This window comes from Scyliorhinus torazame, chromosome 16, assembly GCF_047496885.1.
Source record: "Scyliorhinus torazame isolate Kashiwa2021f chromosome 16, sScyTor2.1, whole genome shotgun sequence".
Taxonomy (NCBI): domain Eukaryota; kingdom Metazoa; phylum Chordata; class Chondrichthyes; order Carcharhiniformes; family Scyliorhinidae; genus Scyliorhinus; species Scyliorhinus torazame.
In genome coordinates, this window is record NC_092722.1 from 185,293,604 (window position 1) to 185,315,061 (window position 21,458).

A 21,458-nucleotide genomic window follows, 5' to 3' on the forward strand; every position below is an offset into this window, starting at 1 on the left:
TCTTCACAGTTTTCACGACAGACGTGGAGAAGTGAACCAGTTGAATATTCCCCTGTGCCTCACTCTCACCTCGGAGTCAGAGCGCTGAGGGTTCAAGACCCATTTCAGATTCGAGTCAGCGTCGTACTGACGGAGTGCTCTGCTCTCAGGGAGGCGAGGCATTCGACCAAAGCCTCTTGCGCCTTCTCTGGTGGACATAGCAGAACCTACGGCAGTATTTGAAAGGAAAGCCTGGAGGTTCTCCGGCAGCTCTTATCCCTCAACCAACACAGAAACAATATAAATAAATAAATAACCTCTGTTGCCAAAAGTAGGCTTACATTAACACTGCAATGAAAAGCCCCTGGTCGCCACATTCCGGCGCCTATTCGGGTACAAAGAGGGAGAATTCTGAATTCTCAGCTGGTACGGGAATTGAACCCGCGCTGCTGGCTTTGTCCTGCATCACAAACCAGCTGTCTAGCCCACTGAGCTAAACCAGCAGGATTTTCCACACATCGCACCCCTCCCTCCCCCCCAGCTGTCAATGGGGTTTCCCGTTGTTCACACCCTCCACGGCCGGGGATTCGGGGGGGGAGAGGGGAAGAATAGGGTTGTGCCATCGGCAGGCACGGAAGGTCCCACTGGCGGGAATGACTGGAAAATCCCGCCCGTTATCCGCTGTTAGATTCTGCAGTTCACCAGCCACCTGTTTCCCGGTGCCACGCCATTCGCTGGCAGCGAGATTTTATCCTCCCGCTGTTTGCCAACAGTATGTCGCATTGAAACCACCCCACGCCACCAGGAAGCTCCCTGGCAAGGGGGCTCTGCCAGCCGGAAAAGTGAATCTCGACGACTGGAGAATTCCGGTCCTGATCTTTTTTTTTGTTGTTTGTGGAAGCTTTGCTCATCTCACCCTCTCAGCCAGACTTTGAAAAGGTACTTTTGCTGAATTTGTTCCCTGAATGTGAATGTGTCATGAGAATGTCGCTTTAAGAAATGTTTGGCTGCTCATGTTACTGCAGTGATGTCAGAGTGTGGGTGGAGCTGAGCTCTGGCTCTACTTTTTAGTTTCACTTTGAGAAAAGCTTGGGTGTGTCTGTGTTTTTTTGGTTTCGTTTTTCAGTGTGTTGCAGCTGAAGTCAGACAAAGTAGCTGTACTGCTGTTCTCTCTGCCATGAAAGACTATCTCTGGATCATTTGGTGAATTCAGAATTATAAATGTTTTCAGTAGTGAATGTAAATCCTGATGTGCTTCTGCTTAAAGGTTTGTTAAGTCTTCTGGGTGTTAAAGGGACAGCTTACAGATTACTTAGTGTTGTATTCTTTGGGGGGGCGTATTTGATTTACTGCTGCTAAGATGTTCACTGTTTGTTTTAGAAATGTTAATTTGAGTTCATAGAATAAACATTGTTTTGCTGTTTGAAAAAATATTTGTCCATTTCTGAAGTACCACACCTGTAGAGTGGGCCGTGTGCTCCCCATACCACAATCTATTACTAGTTGTGGATCAGGTGAACTCCATGATACACTTTGGGGTTCCCTAAACCCTGGCCCATAACAAATGTTTGGAGTTTGCTGGACCTGTAAGCAGCCTAACTTTATGTAATACATCTGTGAGGATTGAGCTCCTGTTGTTTCAGTAGACTCTCTAAGCCATGGTGTAGTGAAACAACCTGGAATGTGCAGAACAGTGCAGCATATGTGTCACGCACAGGGTTGCGCACCAGTCTTAAAGGGACCATACCGTGATGACTGCATCTTGATTTTAATACCCTCCTTGGTTTCAAATCCCTCCATGGCCTCGCCCCCTCCCTATTTCTGTATTCTCCTCCAGCCCCACAACCCTCTGATGTCTGGGCTCCTCGAATTCTGGCCCCTTGAGCATTCCCAATTTTAACCTTCAGCTGCCAAGGCTGTAAAGTCCCGTACACCACTCCCCCTCTCCTTCTTTAAGGCACTCCCTATATCCAACTTTCTGGCCAAGCTATCAGTTACCTGACTTAATATCTCCTCAAGTGGCTCAGTATCACACTTTCCTTTCTAATACTCCAGTGAAGAGCCTTGGGCAATTTCATTACATTGAAGGTGTTGTATAAATAAAAGTTGTTGTTGTTGATGCAGTGCAACAAACAGGAACATTAGAGAGACATTCACTGTTGGTGCTCGGTTGTGAGATGTTGCCAGAACATATAGTAACTGGGAAATAAATGGTTCAATGTTGTTGTCAATCTTCCGATGAGATAGTTTCCTGTTCAGGTGGATGTCTAAGATCGCTATTCAAAAAAAAAAGAGTTTTCCCAGTGCCCGGGCCAGCCTTCACCCATAAACAACCCCACCAGAACTGAGAACTGGTCATTTATTTAACTTGTGAATACAGCAAACTGCCACTGCCACTTCCTCCAGAGACCTCTGCCTGCTGTCACGTCTGGGGGTTCCTGCCTCCATCCTGTCGTGCATCAGCAGCAGCTGTGTGGTGCTCATCAGATTGTGGCCCAGAAGCCTAACGACTACCGTCGCCCACCGAGGTGCGTGTCTCTGCACTGGTGGAAGTGACAGCTGTGCCGCAATAACGGTGGCCTCCTCGGAACTCTCCTCCGACGTGTTCTCTTGGGAGGTGGGTAGTGGGGGGGGGCGCACCCCGGAAAGGCCAGCACCAGCGGTCAGATGGGGGGGGCTGGGTCAGTCTGTCTGGCTCACGTTTGACAGATCATCGGGGGTGGGGGGGCTGGTGAATCCTCACATCTGCTCGGTCTTTGACCACTCCCCCGACTTCCTCTGACAACGGCGGGTCTCGCAGTCAGCACCCGGGGCAAGTGCGCCAGGGCCTTCCAACACGAGAGCTCCCCCAGAGGACAACTGCCAGGGGCAGCGAAGGCCACGGGACGCGGTAAACAGCTGGCTGCCTACACCCATGATGTGCATCTTGGGGACACATCTAGATGCAGCGGTAGAGCACGGAGGGCTAAGCAGTTCGAGGATCACTGAGTGGGCACTGGGGGGGGGGGGCACTGTCGATTGTCGGTCAAGCACAAATCCCATCTCCCCGGGCGCGGAGGTGCTGGACTCCTCTTCCCCTCCCGGGCATATCACGTGCAGCTGATGGGTGTGAGCGAGCACTCAGCAGACAGGCAGGGGTCAGACTGTGGCCTAGATTGAGGAACACCAGCGCTCAGCTCTCTGCGGGTTATCATCACCCTCTTGCCCTCAACCGTGGCCGCTGACAGTGCCGACACAGTCCCAGCACCCTGGGAGGGTAGGGATTGAGAGAGTGGTGATTCCTCCAACGGAGAAAATCAGTCATTGGATGTTTTGTAGGTGATCCGACCCACCCCATAATGGACATACCGCTGTTAGAGTTGTCACTGAAAGGACCCTGAAACCTTAGCGAGGGGATTAGTAGCAACAGATCCAAGAAGGGTAATTGTGCCGCCTACCACTCGAGGAGCTTCCGCAACACTTATCCGTCCATCATGCTCTGTCAATCAACCTTTATGGCAAGGGCTCATTTCAGTTAGCCATCGGGGACATTGGCTACAGTACACTGTGGTTGTCTCGAAAAGTCAGGACGAGTTCTGCAGTGTGCTGCCACTCGTGTCCCATCTAGTTTAGCCTGCAAACCTCTGTTACAAAGAAAGCCCTGGGGCTGGATTACCGTAGCCCGACGCCAAAATCGGGGCAGGTGCCAGTTTGGCGCCGGCTTGCGATGCTTCACCCCCCGATGGGCCGAGATCCCAACCGCGCGGGAACCTGGCGTGCCGGCCGCGGACAGTGTCCAGCGCCGCCACACTCGTCCGGGATCCGTGCCGCTGGCCGGGGGAGGGGGGCTTCTGCTAGGGCTGGGGGGGGGGGGGGGGGGGGGAGTGGTGGGGGGTGGCCAGGGGTCGGGGTGGGCGGGTCGGGATTCCAACGCGGCCAGCGCCATGTTTTCCGGCGCGACTGGTGCAGCTCGTCAGCCCTGCGCATGCGCGGCCCGGGACCTGGCGACTCTTCGGTGGTTCACGCGGCAGCGGTGCTAGCCCCTCACCAGTACCGGAATCGGTGAGGCACTCGCGCCGATTTTCCAGTCGTGAACCCGCGGATTCTCCGTTGGCGCACTTAGCCACGGGAACGAAGAATTCCGCCTCTGAACTTTGACAGTACTGGACAGTTTGATCGAGGTGAGGCAGAACTGTTTGAGCAAGAACAATAAAAAAATGCCACAAGTGTGTTTCCTATTTTAATACAACACTGTTCAAAGTGAAGACTAAAGCAAGGTTTTCTTCAGCCTTTGCTGCTACAGGAGCTTCCTAACACTGTGTTTCTCCGCGTTTCTTTGAGATGCGGCTGAGGGCTAGTATCAGGCGGTGGTTGTACCACAAAAAGCTCATGGTAGTGGCTGTTCCTCTTCTAATGACTTGTTCCTGGCAGCGAGCCACTGCAGCTTGTATCTCCAGACCTTCGTCCTGGGCAACCTGATCTTACTTGTCATAGAACCCCTGAGGGGAGGTCTGCCTATACGCCTCAGGTGCATTGTTTGTCCTGAGACACGGCAAATTGAGTGCAGTCAATTTCAGCCAGACCCATCGCGGGACTACAGTCCCACCGATCAGCAAATTGGCGCGTCTAATGGCAGCTATGAGATCCTGGAAGACTTCAGTGGCTGGTTGCCATGAGCTGCAAGCTGTCACAAAGGGTCTTGCAAATTCTGTCTGCAATTGGCACCTAGGCTCAATCGGTGCTCCCAATGGCAAGGTGGAGGCACCAAATGGCTCCTGGTCAATGTTTGCTTGGGGTTCTATGGTTTATAGTGGACATATGATCCACTCTTGATTGCAATGAAGAAAAAGCATCCCCAACGTTGCCACAAATGAGATTTGTTGACTCAAGGGCCACATTCTCGGAGGTCAATCGCACAGCCCACACCTATTGCTGTTGTTCCTCAAACGTTCTTGGTTTCAAATGTTTACCCGAGTTCTGTGTCTCATATCTCCGACAGCCAAGGGGAACTTTCGCCTCAGCCCTAAGTGGGCACACTAATGCCCATTTCTCATTCCGACTGCATCCTAACTTGTGTCACGTCCCTTTCCTCTGTCCTGGCTCCTGTCTCACTGTAACTCAGATTGGATCCCGGTTCTGCAACAACTCAATTTTAAAATTCTCAGCCTTGGTTTCAAAACTCTAAATGTGCAACCTTCCTCATGCAGCCAATTCAGGCCTCTGACACACAGTCTATTTTGATGGCATTACCATTGGTGATCATATCTTAAGGGACCCAGGTTGTAAGGTCTTGAATTCCCTTCCTAAACCTCCTCTTTTAAGATATTCCTTTGATTGACAGCTCCTGGACCACTTCAAACAGAATTAAGTGTCATCAATTTCTAGCTGACCACTTCAAAATGATTCAACCACCAAGGGAGGTGATTGGAATGCACGTAAATTCGAAGTGGTCCAGTAGCTGTCAAATCAAAGCTTGATGTTTATAAACATTGAGGTAAGGCCACTTCAAAGTTACTCAACCGTGACGGAAGATGAATGGAACAATGCTGACATCTGTGAGTGTGGAAGTTGTCAATCATAGCCTAGTAAAATCAATATCAAGGTGATATGAATAAATGGCTTGCAGATCAAAGATCTGCTAAAGCAGTGATTTGTTTTCACTGTCTCTGATTGGACTGCTCCCTAGCTTTTAGACAGGGGTCTCTCTTCTGGGGGGGGGGCTTGTTGTCAGGGGTTTCTTTTCTGAGGGGGTCTATGGGGGCTTACCTTATTTAGGGGTCTCTATGGGGGGGGCGATCCTTATTTAGGGGGTCTCTTTATTTATGGGCCTCTATGGGGGGGTGCTCTTTATTTAAGTGTTTCTGTGGGGGGGGGTTCTATATTTAGGGGGTCTCTGTGGGGGGGGGCTCTTTATTTAGAGGGCCTCTGAGGAGGGGCTCTTTAGTTAGGGATCTCTGTGAGGCGGGCTCTTTATTTACGGGCCTCTATGGGGGGGTGCTCTTTATTTAAGTGTTTCTGTGGGGGGGGTTCTATATTTAGGGGGTCTCTGTGAGGGGGGCTCTTTATTTAGAGGGTCGCTGTGAGGGGGTCTCTTTATTTAGGGGTCTCTGAGGGGGGTTCTTTATTTAGAGGGTCTCTGTGGGGGGCTCTTTATTTAAGAGGTCTCTGAGAGGGGGGGCTCTTTATTTAGAGGGTCTCTGTGGGGGGCTCTTTATTTAGGGGTCTCTGTGAGGGGGGCTCTTTATTTAGGAGGTCTCTGTGAGGGGGGCTCTTTATTTAGGGGTCTCTGTGAGGGGGCTCTTTATTTAGGGGTCTCTGTGAGGGGGGCTCTTTAATTAAGGGTCTCTGTGCGGAGTTTCTTTATTTTGGGGGTCTGTTTATTTGAGGAGTCGCTGTGATGGGATCTGTTTATTCAGGGGTCTCCGGGGGGGTGGGTCAGGTCACCCTCTGAGGTTGGGGGGACCCAGAAAATCCAGGGTTGGGGGCTGAATTGTGTGTGTGTGTGGGGGCTGAATTTTGATGCGGATTGCGGATGAAGGAGGCGTCATGTAGGGGGACGCGTATGAGGGCACTGGCGATGGTGCCACTTCCGTTTTCGCTGGCTATGCATTTCACGTGTCTGGTGATGGCAGCAACGTCTGGAATCGGTTCAGACAGCATTTCGTGATTGGGGCGTGTTGTTGTGGGCACCGATCTTTGGCAATCACTGATTTGTCTCAACATCGTTGGATGCAACATATAGGGTGTGGGAGCGAGAGGGGACTGAGCAGTTTCGGGATCTATTTGTGGAAGGTGAGTTTGCAGAGTGGAGAGAATTGGAGAAGTTTGAGTCGCCAAAGGGGAATAGGTTCCGGTTCCTACAGATTAGGGATTTTGTTCGGAAGGAGTTGGCTATGTTTCCATGGTTGCCGCCTCCTTTGTTCCTCGAACAGACTGTGTCCGAGGATGAGATAGGGAAGGGTCTCTGACATTGACCAGACGTTGATGGAGTGGGAGGGGGGTCTCGTTGGGGGACGTTAAGGGGAAGTGAGAGGAGGAGCTGGGTGGGGGCATTTGAGGGGGTGTGGTGGAGTGAGGCCCTGTGGAGGCTAAATGCGACATCCTCCTGTGCACGGTTAAGTTTAACACGATTCAAAATGGTGCATAGAGCGCACGTGACAGTCGCGCACGAGTGGGCTATTTCCAGCGGTGGAGGATCGGAGTTAAGTGAGCCTCTCATATGTTTTGGCCACTGCCAGGTGGGTTCTGGGAGTCCTTCTGGGGACCATGTCAGAGATCTTAGGGTTGAGGTTGGCTCCGGGCACGTGGGTGGTGCTATTTGGGGTTTCGGAGGATCCGGGAGTCTATGTGGGGAGAGGGGCTGACGAATTGGCCTTTGCCTCCCTGGTAGCGCGGAGGTGGACTTGGCTGGGATGGTGGGTTCCGGAGTCGCCCAAAGCAGTGGGGCGAGTGAGTGACCTGGCGGAATTCTTGCATGTGGGGAAGGTAAAGAGGGTCGGAGGAGAGTTTCCTCTCGAGGTGGAGGTTGTTCATCTCCTACTTTAACGTCAGCGGGTGGGGGGGAGGGAGGGGGGGGCGGGGGGAGGGGGTTTGGTTTCCTTCCTGTTTTGTGTTATAATTATTTCTGTTTTATGTGTTAGCTTTAAACGGGGTGTGTAGGGTGTTTGGAGGAGTGGGGTGGGGAGGTTATATGATAGTTGCATAAAGATGGTTGTGGTTTTGTGGAAAAGTAAAAATGGATTGAATAAACATTTTTTTTTTAAAACAACCTCTGTGGCGATGTGTAGCAACAATGAGCTGGTTGAATAGCCGGTTAGTTGGTTGAGGCAGGATTTTTGGCAAGGACAACTTCCCAACCTTCTTCAACTAGGTCGAGCATGTGTTTAACACAGGCATTGTCAAACCCGGGGGCGCGACCCGCGGGTGGGCCGCGGAACCGTCTGTCGCGGCGCTCCCGATCGTGCAAATCTGCGCAGAACAGCCGCAGCAGCTGCTGTTAATAACGCCGGCTGCAAGCGGCCTTCAAAATGGCCGCGAACATGTCAACAAAATGCGGCTGCACTGCGCATGCGTGCCAGATCATCAGCGCGCATGGGCAAAACTATGCGCATGCACGCATATGATCGGGCACGCATGCGCAGTGCGGATGCTTTTTTTTTAAATGGTCGCAGCTTTTGTTTTACAAGTTCGGGGGGGGGTTTATTTGTTTATTTTATTCATTTTATGTTTATTTTTTTTTACAAGTTCGGGGGGGATTTATTTGATAAAATTTTACAGGAAAAAAATGCAGAACTTTGGACAGATGGAGACTCCATACTTTCCGACACTGGAAGGCTTCACCTTCATCCAACAGGTTCCATTGGAGGAGCGTGTACGAGGGCCAAAGGGACCCAAAACCAAATCCTCCATTTTTGTCAGCAGCAAACAAGGTAAGAGAAACTGGTGGGTCGCGCAGGTCGACCGGCGTGGGTCACGAAGGTCGGCCGGCGTGTGTCGCGGAGGTTGGCCGTTGGTAAAATGGGTCCCCGGAAAAAAAGTTTGAAAAGCACTGGTTTAACATCTCGCCTGAACGCGTGTCCTCTCTGACACAGCATTACCTCAATGCTGGATTGAAGTGGAGAAGTGAGAGATTTATTCTGCAGCTCTTCACCTGACTGAGGAAACTTTGCAGAATTTGGGGGCCCAATGGTTTGCCCCTTCGTCACTCTGATTCCGCCCCTCCTCTGTAACTGCAAGAATTGTCTCCTCCTATCAACCCCTAGCACAAAAGCGGCAGCACAGTAAGGCATTGATCAGAACACACTGAACGGCAATGACTGAATGTTATCAAAGGTTAAATACCTACTGTTGCCATGTTACTGCATTGACCACTGTCCCTGCTGTTTTCATGAACCTGGAAAACAGATTGGAAAATAAGAGGCTCTGGTTATTAAACAGTTTGTTGCAAACCCAGCACAAGTTATTGTTAACGGATCACCAGTCACCACCGTCACAGTGTGTTGGAGCCTGGTCTGTTTTAGGAAGAAGAGAACTGTTGTTCGTTGATGCACTGAATTATTCTGCCAGGGTGGAGCTGTGTTTCATTGAGGGCTACAAAGTCCCACTAAGTGAACATGGACTCAGTTCATTATTGCTTGGGGAGGGAACATTGAAAGTGCTCATAAAGTCAGGCTATAGCACAGAGGTGCAATGCCTAGACTGTGCTATCTCTGCATCCTGGATGTGCTGCACTCAATATTATAACGAATACTTCGAAAAAACGGGTATTTTACTGAAATGTAACCCAACATGAAACTCCTGCTGAAGTCTCTCAGGCACATTTTGCTCCAACTGGACTCTACAGTACAAAAAAAATACTATTGGAGTTGGGGGATGTGTAATGTTCTCTCCAGAGACTCGGTCTACTGTTTTGCCTTTTGCCCTCGAAGATCAATAATCGACATAATATTGTTCATACAATCAGAAATCCTTAATAAGGGGAAATGGCAAAAGACATTTGGTGATCGTCCTTTTAATGCCAGCACGACACAGTTAGGTTTACCAGGCATGGGTGACCAGCCGGGACTCGGAGAAGGGAATCGCCTCAACAGGAGGGGTTCTCCTAGGTCAGGGGTGTTTTTGAATTTGCTGCAATCATACAGATCTTCAAGATCACTGTAAATAAATCCTTTTTTGTTTACGAATGAAGTCTCTGAAAGTGCATCATTGCAAGCACTGAGCAAGAGTTAGGAGAACCTTAAGCAGCTCAGTGAAGGCCTGAATGATGAGTTAGGTTATGGGAACTGGGGAATGTTAGCAGCGAGGCGAGGAGGCAAGTGGAAGGAATGCCGGAATGCAGGAGGCATGATGGCTGCAGGCACCGCCACTGATGGCGGAATAAAGGGAGGGGGGTGGGCGGGACACTCAGTAGCTTACAGAATATGTGAGCTTCGATATAGGGTCGCAGAACTGTCTTTCCACAGTCTATGTGCATGGCGAATTTTGAACATCTGTGCCCATTGCTCTTGAGTTCTTAAAAAGTCGTCTTCACACGAGTTGAGCCCAGTTAAACCAATCATCATCAGAGGTTGCAAATTGTCCCAGATTGTAGCTGACAGCCCCTAGAAGTGGAGATTCGATAGAGTCCCTGCAGTGCAGAAGGAGGCCATTCGGCCCATCGGGTCTGCACTGACCCTCTGAAAGAGCACCTTATCTAGGCCCATTCCCCTGATCTATCCCCGTAACTCCATCCAACCTGCGGACACGAAGGGGCAATTTAGCATGGCCAATCCATCTAACCTGCACGCCTTTGAACTGTGGGAGGAAACCGGAGCACCCGGAGAACTTGCAAACTCCACACAGTCACCCGAGGCTGGACATAAACCCGGGTCCCTGGCGTGGTGAGGAGGCAGTGCTAACCACTGTGCCACCCCTTGGGTGCGAAAATGCCAACGAGCTGACTGTTGAATGCAGTGGCTTTAAACACAATGCCAGGGCACAGCTGGTAACAACGTGAATGCTCAAAACAACAATTGCGTTATCTCCGGCCCAAAAATCATCAGGAGTGTGATGGACGGTTACTGCCTTATCATCATGTAAGGTGATGTCCCCTTTAAGACCAGGCTTGGAACCCTGGGGACTCCGCCTCTGGCTCCGCCCATCTGGGAGCCATACATAAAGGCCTGCCTCATGGTCTGTATAGCAGTCAGCTCTCGTCCAAATCTGTAGCATAGTTATTAGCCTAATAAAGCCTTCTTTACAGTTTAATCTCTAAGCATCATTATTGAGGGTACCTCAAGGAGCCAATTCATATTGCTTGGCTCAAGCTTCAACCTTGTTCCATAATGTATGTGTGCCAGACGTGCACACTATGAACTAATAAAGTTATCAGCAATGCCAGTGCTTTGATACACCCATGTTCCCTCCAGGCAGCATAGTCAGTGTCAACAGCATGATCTACAGACTTGACCAGATATCAGACAGGGGGTAGCGCACGACCACATTTGTTCCACTAATTACAGTCCCGCTAAAATGATGAACGATCTGGACTTTCCCTGTAACAGCTGGGTCTGTCAGTGAAGGATTACAAAGGCAGACAGGTTAACTAGAGCTGTTCTGAAAGTCACTGGAAGTTCAATAGATACAAGACAGATTATCCGGAAGGTGATCTATCTGTTCCCCTTCAGCTATTGCTGAATGATTAGAACAAACGACTGATTAGTGGTCTCTCTCTGTCATGTCCACCTTAGTTCTATTTTTTTGTTTTATGTTCTAGAAATTACACAATGCCGGGATTTAATAACTATTTGGGGATACCTTTGTAGCTAAAATTTGCTTTTAAATATTTTAAAAATTTGGCCAATTCTTTTTTTTTTTCCAACTTAAGGGCAATTTAGCGAGGCCAATTCACCTACCCCACCTTTTTGGATTGTGGGGGGGGGGGGGCACGCAGACACGGGGAGAATATGCAAACTCCACACAGATAGTGACCCGGGGCCGGGATCGACATCGGGACTCCGCCGGCGTGAGGCAGCAGTGCTAACCACGGCGTCACCGTGTCGCCCAGTTGTAGCTCATATTTGCTGAATTTAAAATTATTTGGTTGATGAACAATTGCATTCTTACATGATTTATATTCAAATAATTGGAAATTTGAATGTTTGATGGAATAAATTGAGCTTAAATGATCCAATGTTTACTTAAATTAGGACAACATGTCTTTTTTTATTTAAAAAACTTCATTCATTGTTTGGATCTGGGTGTCATTAGCAAGGCCAACATGTCATGCCCTGCCTTAGTTGTGAGAAAATGGTGGTAGAGCATCTTCTTCAACTGCTGGGTGATGGGCTGACACATCCAAGCTTGCTGGGCCATATCAGAGGGCAGTTAAGAGTTGGCCACATTGCCTGGAGTCACCTCTAGGCCCAGCTCAGAAGGAATGGTAGGTTTCCTTCTGCTGAGGGACTTTCACTGAATTATTATTGGGTTTTCACAGTAATCTTTCACGGATACCAGTTTGTTTCATTCCAGACTTTATGCGCAAGCTTTAGGTCGCAGACTGTCGCAGTGGGATTACGAACACCTGTTCCCTGGATCTTGTCATCCTGCAAAATGGCCACCACAACTGGAACGATGGAATTGTAACTAACAATAAAATGTGGGGGGGAAAGGAGATTGCGGCTGGCTATGGGAAATTGGGAAGCTATATCACGCGAAAGACCTTTGGGATTATGGCTCCTCTGCCAGCTTGATAATGCTTCACAAAATGACCTAGAATTGTCTCCCGGTTGCTGTTACAGTTTTAAAAAATTTGATCATGGGACGTGGACGTTGCTTTATTGCCCATCCCTAATTGCCCTTGAGGGGGTAGTTAAGAGTCAACCACATTGCTGAGGATCTGGAGTCACATGTAGGGCAGATTTCCTTCCCTAAAGGACCAGGTGGGTTTTTACGACATGGTTTCATGGTCGTCATTTGACTTTCAATTCCAGCATTTCATCGATTTCAAATTTCAGCAACTGCAGTGGCGGGATTCGAACCCAGGTCTCCAGAGCGTTACCCTGGGTTTCTGGTTTGCTAGTCCAGTGACAATACCACTGTGACACCGCCTCCCCATACAGTTGAACAGGGGGGGGGGGGGGTTTAATTTTAAGTGAATAAGATAAGGTGTGAAATGACTGAGACCGGGTTGCCTGAGCTTCATTTTCCCAGGGCTCTTAATCCGGGGAAACACTGATGTTCTGAATTCATGGCCCCTGGAGCTCAGCCTTGCCCACTGGCAGCACAGAGCTGAGAGGTCCGACAATGATTCCCATGGTTTTCAGTCCCAATGACCAAAAGTAATGGAGATGATGGCGGATATTTTCCAATATGTGCTCCCCATGGTGGGACACTCCGATATAATTATACCAGATGTTGAAATGAAGGCAAATATGACACCACGTTGATGCCTATTACTCACCACATCTGGATCTTAATCTACAGGAGGCCGGCTAGTCGAGTAAAAGCTAGATTATTCACGGTCAAAGGAAACGGTCGCTATGGCGGCATTAACACACTGGATAAGTCCCAGTTGGGACTACCAGCATGCCGGTCCCTGTCCAGGCCAGCTTTTACACAGGTTAATTGTGAGCCCCAGCTGGGCAGGGCTCCATGCGCTAGCGGGAAAGTTCGTATTCCACGAGTCCCACGGGGAGATCGATTCGGGTGGCCCTGAACGGCCTCCTTCTGCACTGTAGTGATTCTATGGCCAATGGGGACAGACACTGAAATAACGTCCCAGGAAGTACCACCTACTGAAGAAAGAGAAGACACCTCAAAGGGTGTAGCCAGGTTCCAGAACGTCGAGTGCAACCCAAAAGGAATAGACGCCCACCTGAGAGATTGTCTTATTAAATTGTATAGATGCAAAAAGATAATGGTGCCAAGTAATGTTGAATTGGGTCTGGTGTTTAACCATTAAGAAAAGTTGTCATTTGAACTAAAGTAAATGTGGAGGGGTGTTATTTATTTAAGTAATACGCCCCTGCTGGTGCAAAGTCACGTGATCTGCGGAGACGTCAGCAGAGTCTCTGCGCAGGGCGTTAGTTCTCTTAGACGTGTATGAGCAGCATCTTCTGAATAAACCCTGCATCGTGTTTTGAAGAAACTAAAGTGTGTGGCACCTCCAGATTTATTTTTCGCAGCGAATTAAGAACATACCACATCCTGTTTAAGATGATTAACTGTGTTAAAGAGAGACATTTGTGTTAGAGGGCTGAGTTATGAGGAAAGATTGGGGTGACGGGGGCTTTTCTGCTTGGGAAGGAGCCTGAGAGATGATTTTCTCAAGGCATATAAGACAGGAAATGACAAAGGCAATATTCCCTTGAATAACACAGTGGGAGTAAGATAAAGGATAAGTGAAAGGTAACTTTGGGACTGATATCAGAAATAAGTTTGCATGAAGATTCAGCTATTGCGAACCGGGAAGTAATGCTGCAATTCCTTCACAGCACACACTGCTAGCTAAATGGTTTAATGGAAATGGAGATTCTATGATTCAATGATTTACATCCTGGCTGGTTACCAGTTAGCATATTCTCTCTTAGAGCACTATCAGGACACCATAAATAGCTGGTTCTATCCTGCTGCCAGAAGGAGGTAGATTTCCAACTCCAACTCCAGCTTATAACTGAGGAGGTATTGGCAGGAATGCGAGGGTCCGTGAAAGGATGCAGAGGAAATTTACCGCAAAGCTTCCGGGGGTGAGGCACAGTAACACAGTGGCGAGCACTGTTGCTTCACAGGGACCCAAATTCGATTCCCGGCTTGGGTCACTGTCTGTGCGGAGTCTGCACGTTCTCCCCGTGTCTGCGCGGGTTTCCTCCGGATGCTCCAGTTTCCTCCCACAAGTCCCGAAAGACGTGCCTGTTAGGTGAATTGGGCGTTCTGAATTCTCCCTCTGTGTACCCGAACAGGTGCCGGAGTGTGGCGACGAGGGGATTTTCACAGTAACTTCATTGCAGTGTTAATGTAAGCCTACTTGTGACAATAATAAAGATTCGTATTATTTTAGCTTCTATAGTGAGGTTGGAAAAGCTGGAGTCTCCCAGGACCAAAGGGGATTGAGGGCAAATCTGAGGCAGGTGCATCAGATAAGGTGGAGCAAGATAGGCTGTTCCCATGAGTAAATCGCACAAGGACTATCAGGACACAGATTAATGGTTTTGGGAAAGAGGTGCCGGTGTGAGAGATGTGAGGAAGAACTTTCTTCCATGGCGAGTGGTAATGACTTGCAGCTCAATGCTTATGAGAATAGTGAAAGTGGAGTAGATTGATGATCTCATCAGGAAATTAGGATGGACACTTGAGGCAAATGGACCTACAGGAAACTACGTAGAGCAGTTCAGTCAGTTGCCTTTCACCAGTCTGTTCCCGGAGAGCAGGTATGGGCTCAATAGGCTGAATGAATTCCCTCTATTCCATGGGGCCTATGGCTCAGTTACATTTGGCTGAAATCTTCAAATCTGAAGATCCAGAAAGGCAGCAGCCAGATACAGTTACTGCAACACAACAAAACATGTGTGAGGGGATTAACTGAAGAACCAGTCAGTATTTGTCATAAATGAACGCAGTGATGTAGCAATGAACGCCTGGGATGGGAAAATGTTTTTATATAGTTAACTTCAGTTAGCAGTATCTATCCAGACACTTACGCACAGGAAAATAATCATCTCTAAAGAGGGAGGTTTGCAATTAACTAACCCTTTTACAAGTTTGGCTATTACAGAGTTTGAATCGGTTTCAGGGCTAGTTTTATTGAACAGAGTAGCGAAAGCTAACAGATGTGATTATGAGGCTTAAGCTAAATGCATTTTTAAAAATTAATTTTCTTGGGCTCATCAAGGTTTACGAGCGCTAGCAACTGGAACACTAGGGGGGCGATTCTCCGAGCCCCGCGCCAGAGAATCGGAGGAACCGCGCCACAATTGGAGTTGGAAGGGCAGCACGGTAGCATTGTGGATAGCACAATTGCTTCACAGCTCCAGGGTCCCAGGTTCGATTCCGGCTTGGGTCACTGTCTCTGTGGAGTCTGCACGTTCTCCCCGTGTGTGCGCGGGTTTCCTCCGGGTGCTCCGGTTTCCTCCCACAGTCCAAAGATGCGCAGGTTAGTTGGATTGGCCATGATAAATTGCCCTTAGTGTCCAAAATTGGCCTGAGTGTTGGGTGGGGTTACTGGGTTATGGGGATAGGGTGGAGGTGTTGACCTTGGGTAGGGTGCTCTTTCCAAGAGCCGGCGCAGACTCGATGGGCCGAATGGCCTCCTTCTGCACTGTAAATTCTATGTAATTCTACGCTGTCCCGACGCCAGCGTGGGATTCTCCGAGGTGCGGAGAATCGGCGCCATTTGCGCCGGCGCGTTGCCGGCCGCTGGGATTGGCGGGGCCGCCGATTCTCCGGCCCAGATGGACCGAGCAGCCGCTCCAACACGACAGAGTCCCGCCGGCGCCGTTCACCCCCGGTCGCTGCCGGCGGGAACTCTGCGGGAACGCTTGGGGAGCGGCCTGTTGGGAGGGGGGGGGAGGCTCCCTCACCGGGGGGAGCCTCCGATTGTGTCTGGCCCGCGATCGGGGCCCACCACTCGGTGGGCCGGCCTCTCTGTCGGCGGGCCTCCTTTCCTCCGCCGGCAATGTTATATCCCTGCGCCATTTTTATGCGGGGCGGCCTTGGGGAGGACGGCCACTGTGCATGCGCTAGTTGGCGCCTGCCCCACTGTGCATGCGCGGGACCCAAGGCGCCCGATGCCGCGCCGAGGCCCCGCCCTTGCAAATCACACCACGCCCCTGCCAGCCCCATGGAGGCCCCAGAATGGGTCTGGGAACGGGCGCCGACCCCGGAGTAAAACACTCCAGTTTTTACTCCGCCGTCGGCACTTAAACTCCTGTTGGGAGAATCCCGCCCTTGTAATTTTAGCCAGATTTCATTGGTAATCACTCAAATATTTTAATAAAAATGTAGCGTTCTCTCTAACCCGATGTAGCCCACAGATTCACTACAGCGCAGGAGGCAGACAATCGGCCCATCAAGTCTGGACCGACTCTCCGAAAGAGCTCCCTAACCTAGGCCCACTCGCCATCCCCATCCCTATAATCCTGCACATCGATCATGGCCAATCCACCCAGCCTGCTCTTCTTTGGACAGTGGGAGGAAACCGGAGCACCCGGAGGAAACCCATGCAGACATGGGGAGAATGTGCAAACTCCACACAGGCAGTGACCTGAGGTCAGAATTAAACCCGGGTCCCTGGCGCAGTGAGGCAGCAGCGCTAACCGCTGTTCCACTGCGCCGCCACATGGGGCAGGATGTCCCCATTTCTATTTGGAGTAGCAGGCTCGGACTGAAACACAGCTTTCCGGTTGCACAACCGAGCTTTTAGTCCAGAGTTCGAGCCTCTCTGAAAAAAGGATTCGGAGGGTGCGGTTTACGCCGTCACTGTGGCGGGGTGGGGCTTAATAGAGGCGGTGAGGCCGGCTCCACAGAGATAGGGTGCCTCCCCCCTCCACCACCATCGTGGGATCCTCCCCCAACAACAAATGAGAACCCCGCCCCCAATGGGGATTTTCAGGCAGCCAGGTCGGTGCCAACCTGCACCAAGGGGCAGTGCCAGGCATTTTCCTCCCACCCACCCCCGGATGGGCTATACTTACCTTTGCACCCCCTGGGGGATACCCTCGTCACATCACGTCAGTGAGATTTGAATATTCAGTGAGGTGAGTGGGGTCATGTGTCGGGGTGGGGGGGCTCGGTAATGAGATTAAAATGGATGTAAATCTATTAAAATGAGGCCCTCGCCTTTGTGTCGGGAAGCTCGTTATGTCACTGGCGAGGGGTGTGCAAGATCGGAAAGAGGTGGCGCAGTGGGTTAGCCCTGCTGCCTCACGGCGCCGAGGTCCCAGGTTCGATCCCGGCTCTGGGTCCGTGTGGAGTTTGCACATTCTCCCCGTGTCTGCGTGGGTTTCGCCCCCACAACCCAAAGATGTGCAGGCTAGGTGGCTTGAACATGCTAAATTGCCCCTTAATTGGAAAAAGATTAATTGGGTACTCTAAATTTATAAAAAGAAAAAAAAAAAGATCGGGAAACGAGGATATCGTTGGCAAGAATCCCATCTCCTAATTCTCGCGGGATTTTGCACCCATGGCTCCTTTCTCACTGATGTCAGGAACGGCCGTAAAATCACCCCCATTGCTTCAATTCATGCCACATTCGTGTAACTTATAGTTACCAACGCAGGTAGTGTAGGATACAGACAGGAGACATTTCACCTGGATGAACAGAACGAGAGTCATTAAAACGAATACATTTAGCTCAAGGGCACCTTGACTCAAACTCACTGCGGCTCCTTTAAGATTAATACGAAGCCACGCATCTTAAAGGGAACGCTGTTTGTGCAGAATCTGCTTCTCCCCTACGTGGCTCATTCCTCATTGTTGCCCATGGCCACAACCCATTCGGGTTAGTGAGGGCACTGGTCAGCACCTGATGCCCACTGCTCTCCACCAACTCCCTCCTCCCCCCCTCCCCGGGCTGATGACAGGTCCCTGGCCTGAAATGTTAGCTCTGTTTTTCTCTCCAGAGTTGCTGCCCGACCTGCAAAGTGTTTTCCAGCACTTGCTGTTTGTATCACGCGAAAGGAAGTTTTTATTATTCCACTGGCGTAAATATCACACCTTTTTACGATCCCAGGTCGTCCCAAAGCACTTTACTGCTGATGGGGAGGTGCTGGCGGAGTGGTATTGTCACTGGATAGTGATCCAGGGTAACGCTCTGGGGACCCACCTGGGTTTGAATCCCATCAGGGCAGATGGTGGAATTGAACTGAATTTTAAATAATTCTGGAGTTAAAAGTCTAATGATGACCATGAACCATTGTCGATTGTTGTAAAAACCCATCTGGTTCACTAATGTCCTTTGGGAAGGAAATCTGCCGTCCTTACCTGGTCTGGCCTACATGTGACTCCAGGTCCACAGTAATGTGGTTGACTCTTAAATGACCTCAGGGATGGGTAACAAATGCTGACCCAGCCAGCGACGCCCACATCACACGAACGAATAAAGAAGAAAAAGTGTTGTCAGTGTTGCAATGTAGGGAGAGTGACAACCAATTTGTGCACAGCCAGGCCTCACAAACGGCAATGGGGCAGGGGCCACAGAATCTGAGGGATAAACATTGGCTGGAAACCCATCTGAAACAATGATCTTCAAAATAGAGTCACCTGCGAGGGCAGACTTGATCTCAGTACGACATCTGGGCCGGAATTCTCCAGATTCTCTTTTCCCGCCGGCAGCGCACTCCTGCCCATGGGTTTCCCGACGGCACGGGGAAATGGGAACGGCAATGGGAAATCCCGTTGATAATTGGCGGGGTGGAGAATCACGCCGCCAGCAAAAGGCACACCGCTGGGAAACACGTGCTGGGGGGATTACAGCAGTGTTCTTCAGGGTCGCGGGAGGGTCGCGGAGCCGTTGTCCGCGGCGCTCCCGATCGCGCAAATCCCCGCGCAGCAGCCGGCTTTTCACAACGCTGGCTGCAAGCGCCCAGGAACATGTCCCCAAAAAATTTGGCAGCATTGCGCATGCGCGCATGATGATCGCCGCACATGTGCATTCCGCAAACATGTCAAAAAATTCGGCCGATCATCATGCGGCATGCGCAAATCGGGCACGCATGCGCAGTGCGGCCACAACTTTTTAAAACGGTTGCAGCTTTTTTACAAGTTCTGTAGTGGTTTTTATTCATTTATTTTATTCATTCAATTTTTATTTTTTTCATTTGTTTTACTCATTTTAATTTTTTTACAAGTTCGTGGGGGGTTTATTTGATAAAATTTTCAAGGAAAAAAATTCAGAACTTTGGACAGATGGCGACTCCATACTTTCCGACACCGGAAGGCTTAACCTTCGTCCAACAGGTTCCATTGGAGGAGCGTGTACGAGGGCCAAAGGGACCCAAAACCATTTTGTCCATTTTTGTCAGCAGCAAACAAGGTCAGAGAAAATGGTGGATCACGCAGATCGGCCGGTGTGGGTCGCGAAGGTCGGCCGGGTTGGGTCCTGAAGGTTGGCCGGTTGTTAAAAATACTGCACTGGAGTATTAACCCAGGTTATAGCTTCAAGTCTCCGGAGTGCAACGTGACCCCAGAACCTTTTGACTCACTGGTGAGAATGTTGCCAAGCTGAACTTCACCGCAGATGTATTATAACCACAGCTAAAACAGACCCATATTTTTAAAACATTCCAAAGTACCCATTTCTAAGCACACCTGGACAGAACTATACCTGTCACTGAGCTCAGTGCAAATGCAGCCTCCAGTACAACTCTGCTCTGCTGATTAAATATCAAACTCGACAGAGAGCAGTTCAAGTACAACACCTGGGTATAATTTCAACTCTGGTTGTATCAGTCACTCAGTCCGCATTTCCCAATGAGGATTTAACACACCAGTAAACAATTATCATTGGAGAGTTAACATTTTCCAATTTAGCTAGTTATTAGGATCAGATGCTCCATTGTTCGCTGGTGTGCCAGTACTGGAGACACTGCATGTCACCAACACTAAAAACCCAAATCCAACCAGGTTCTATGCAGCAGCGTTGGAAACCGTTTGCACAATTGGATTTGTTTCCAAACGCAGCAATAATTAACCAAGGAACAAGCTGCAAACAGGATGGATAGAAGATGCATGCAATAGGAGGGGAGCGGATGGGAGCAAATCTCCATTGCATTCTGAGTCACTATATCAAACACAAGACTATTTAATTGTTTATTTTTACCCAACAAGGTAACTCTTCTTTCATTTCACAGTCTGTGCACCTCCTGTTGCAATGCCCACTGTAAATCCTAACTGTGGCATTACGGGAAATGTTCAGAATACAAAGGGTTAATGTCATATTATAATTGACCACTGGATGGGGCTAGATGCAGAACTATATAAAGCACTGACTTCTGGGAGCATGCTAGAGAGGAGAGCACAGGAGGAGTGAGAGAGGTCAGAGTACAGATATAGATAGAGTGTAGAGATTAGTGTCAGTGTAGTGTAGATTACTGGATTATTTAGGAGTAAGTGGTCGAGCTTTAATAAGTAGTGTAATAAATGTTTTGTTAATGAACTTAGCTTCTGTGTCTTTGTGAACACTACAACATCCATCCTGAGAACAAGGATCTCAAAGAGCACCACATTAACCAAAGTCACAATTGACATTTCCTATGATTGAGACCATGGTGCAGTATTCCCCGTTATCCTCCTCGGTCTATTTGCAACATTTAACACTGCCGCATGCTGTGTTCTAGACCAATGCCTCCTCTCTGTCGACTAACTCAGTTGGACTGCACGAGCTTTATCCCACTCTTACCTTATTTTCGCAGCATCTTCTGCCAGTTTAACTTCACTGATCTTCCAACAATATCTCCAATGCCTTGCCTTATGATCCCTTCCTATTCCTTCAATTATTTCCCAAGCTTTGTTGCTTCAAGATTCTGAAAACTGCCTACATTGCTTCTCAAATGAAAGCGCAATACTGCGGATGCTGGATAAACTCAGTGGATCTGGCAGCATCTGTGGAGAGCGAAGTGCAGTTAGTGTTTCAGGTCCTGGTCAGTTCTGGTAGAAGCGTCATATGGACTCAAAATGTTCTCTCTCCACAGATGTAGCCAGACCTGCTGAGTTTATCCAGCTTCCCTGATGGTGCCAATCATTGGCTTGTTGGTCTCACATCTCATGCGGCCTCAGAACAGTTTGCAACACATCCCTCCATTGCCGAAACTTGTGACTCACAGAATTGTTCTCTGATGACCATGTAACCACTATTGTATTGAAATCAAATGGGAGTCAGGTACCTGAGGATTTGGAACCTCCAGTAATGCAATCATCTAAAGTATAAACACTGCATTCTACTTTTGAGACCAGTGTTCTTACCTCTGTTGAGATTGCCAGGCCGGCTGGTAAACTCCGGTGTGTGAATGTACGTTATTTTCTTTTGT

At 49.4% G+C, this 21,458-nt stretch overlaps 1 protein-coding gene across 2 annotated transcripts in view; it reads right to left on the reverse strand.

Moving 5' to 3' along the window:
* hpse2 (heparanase 2) overlaps nucleotides 1-21,458 on the reverse strand; it is a 378,585-nt gene that overhangs the window by 129,482 nt on the left and 227,645 nt on the right. For both annotated transcript variants that reach the window (XM_072479598.1, XM_072479597.1), the window contains exon 6: nucleotides 8,804-8,851. In XM_072479598.1, the coding sequence (XP_072335699.1) occupies nucleotides 8,804-8,851 (48 nt within the window). The remainder of the gene's footprint in view (nucleotides 1-8,803; nucleotides 8,852-21,458) is intronic.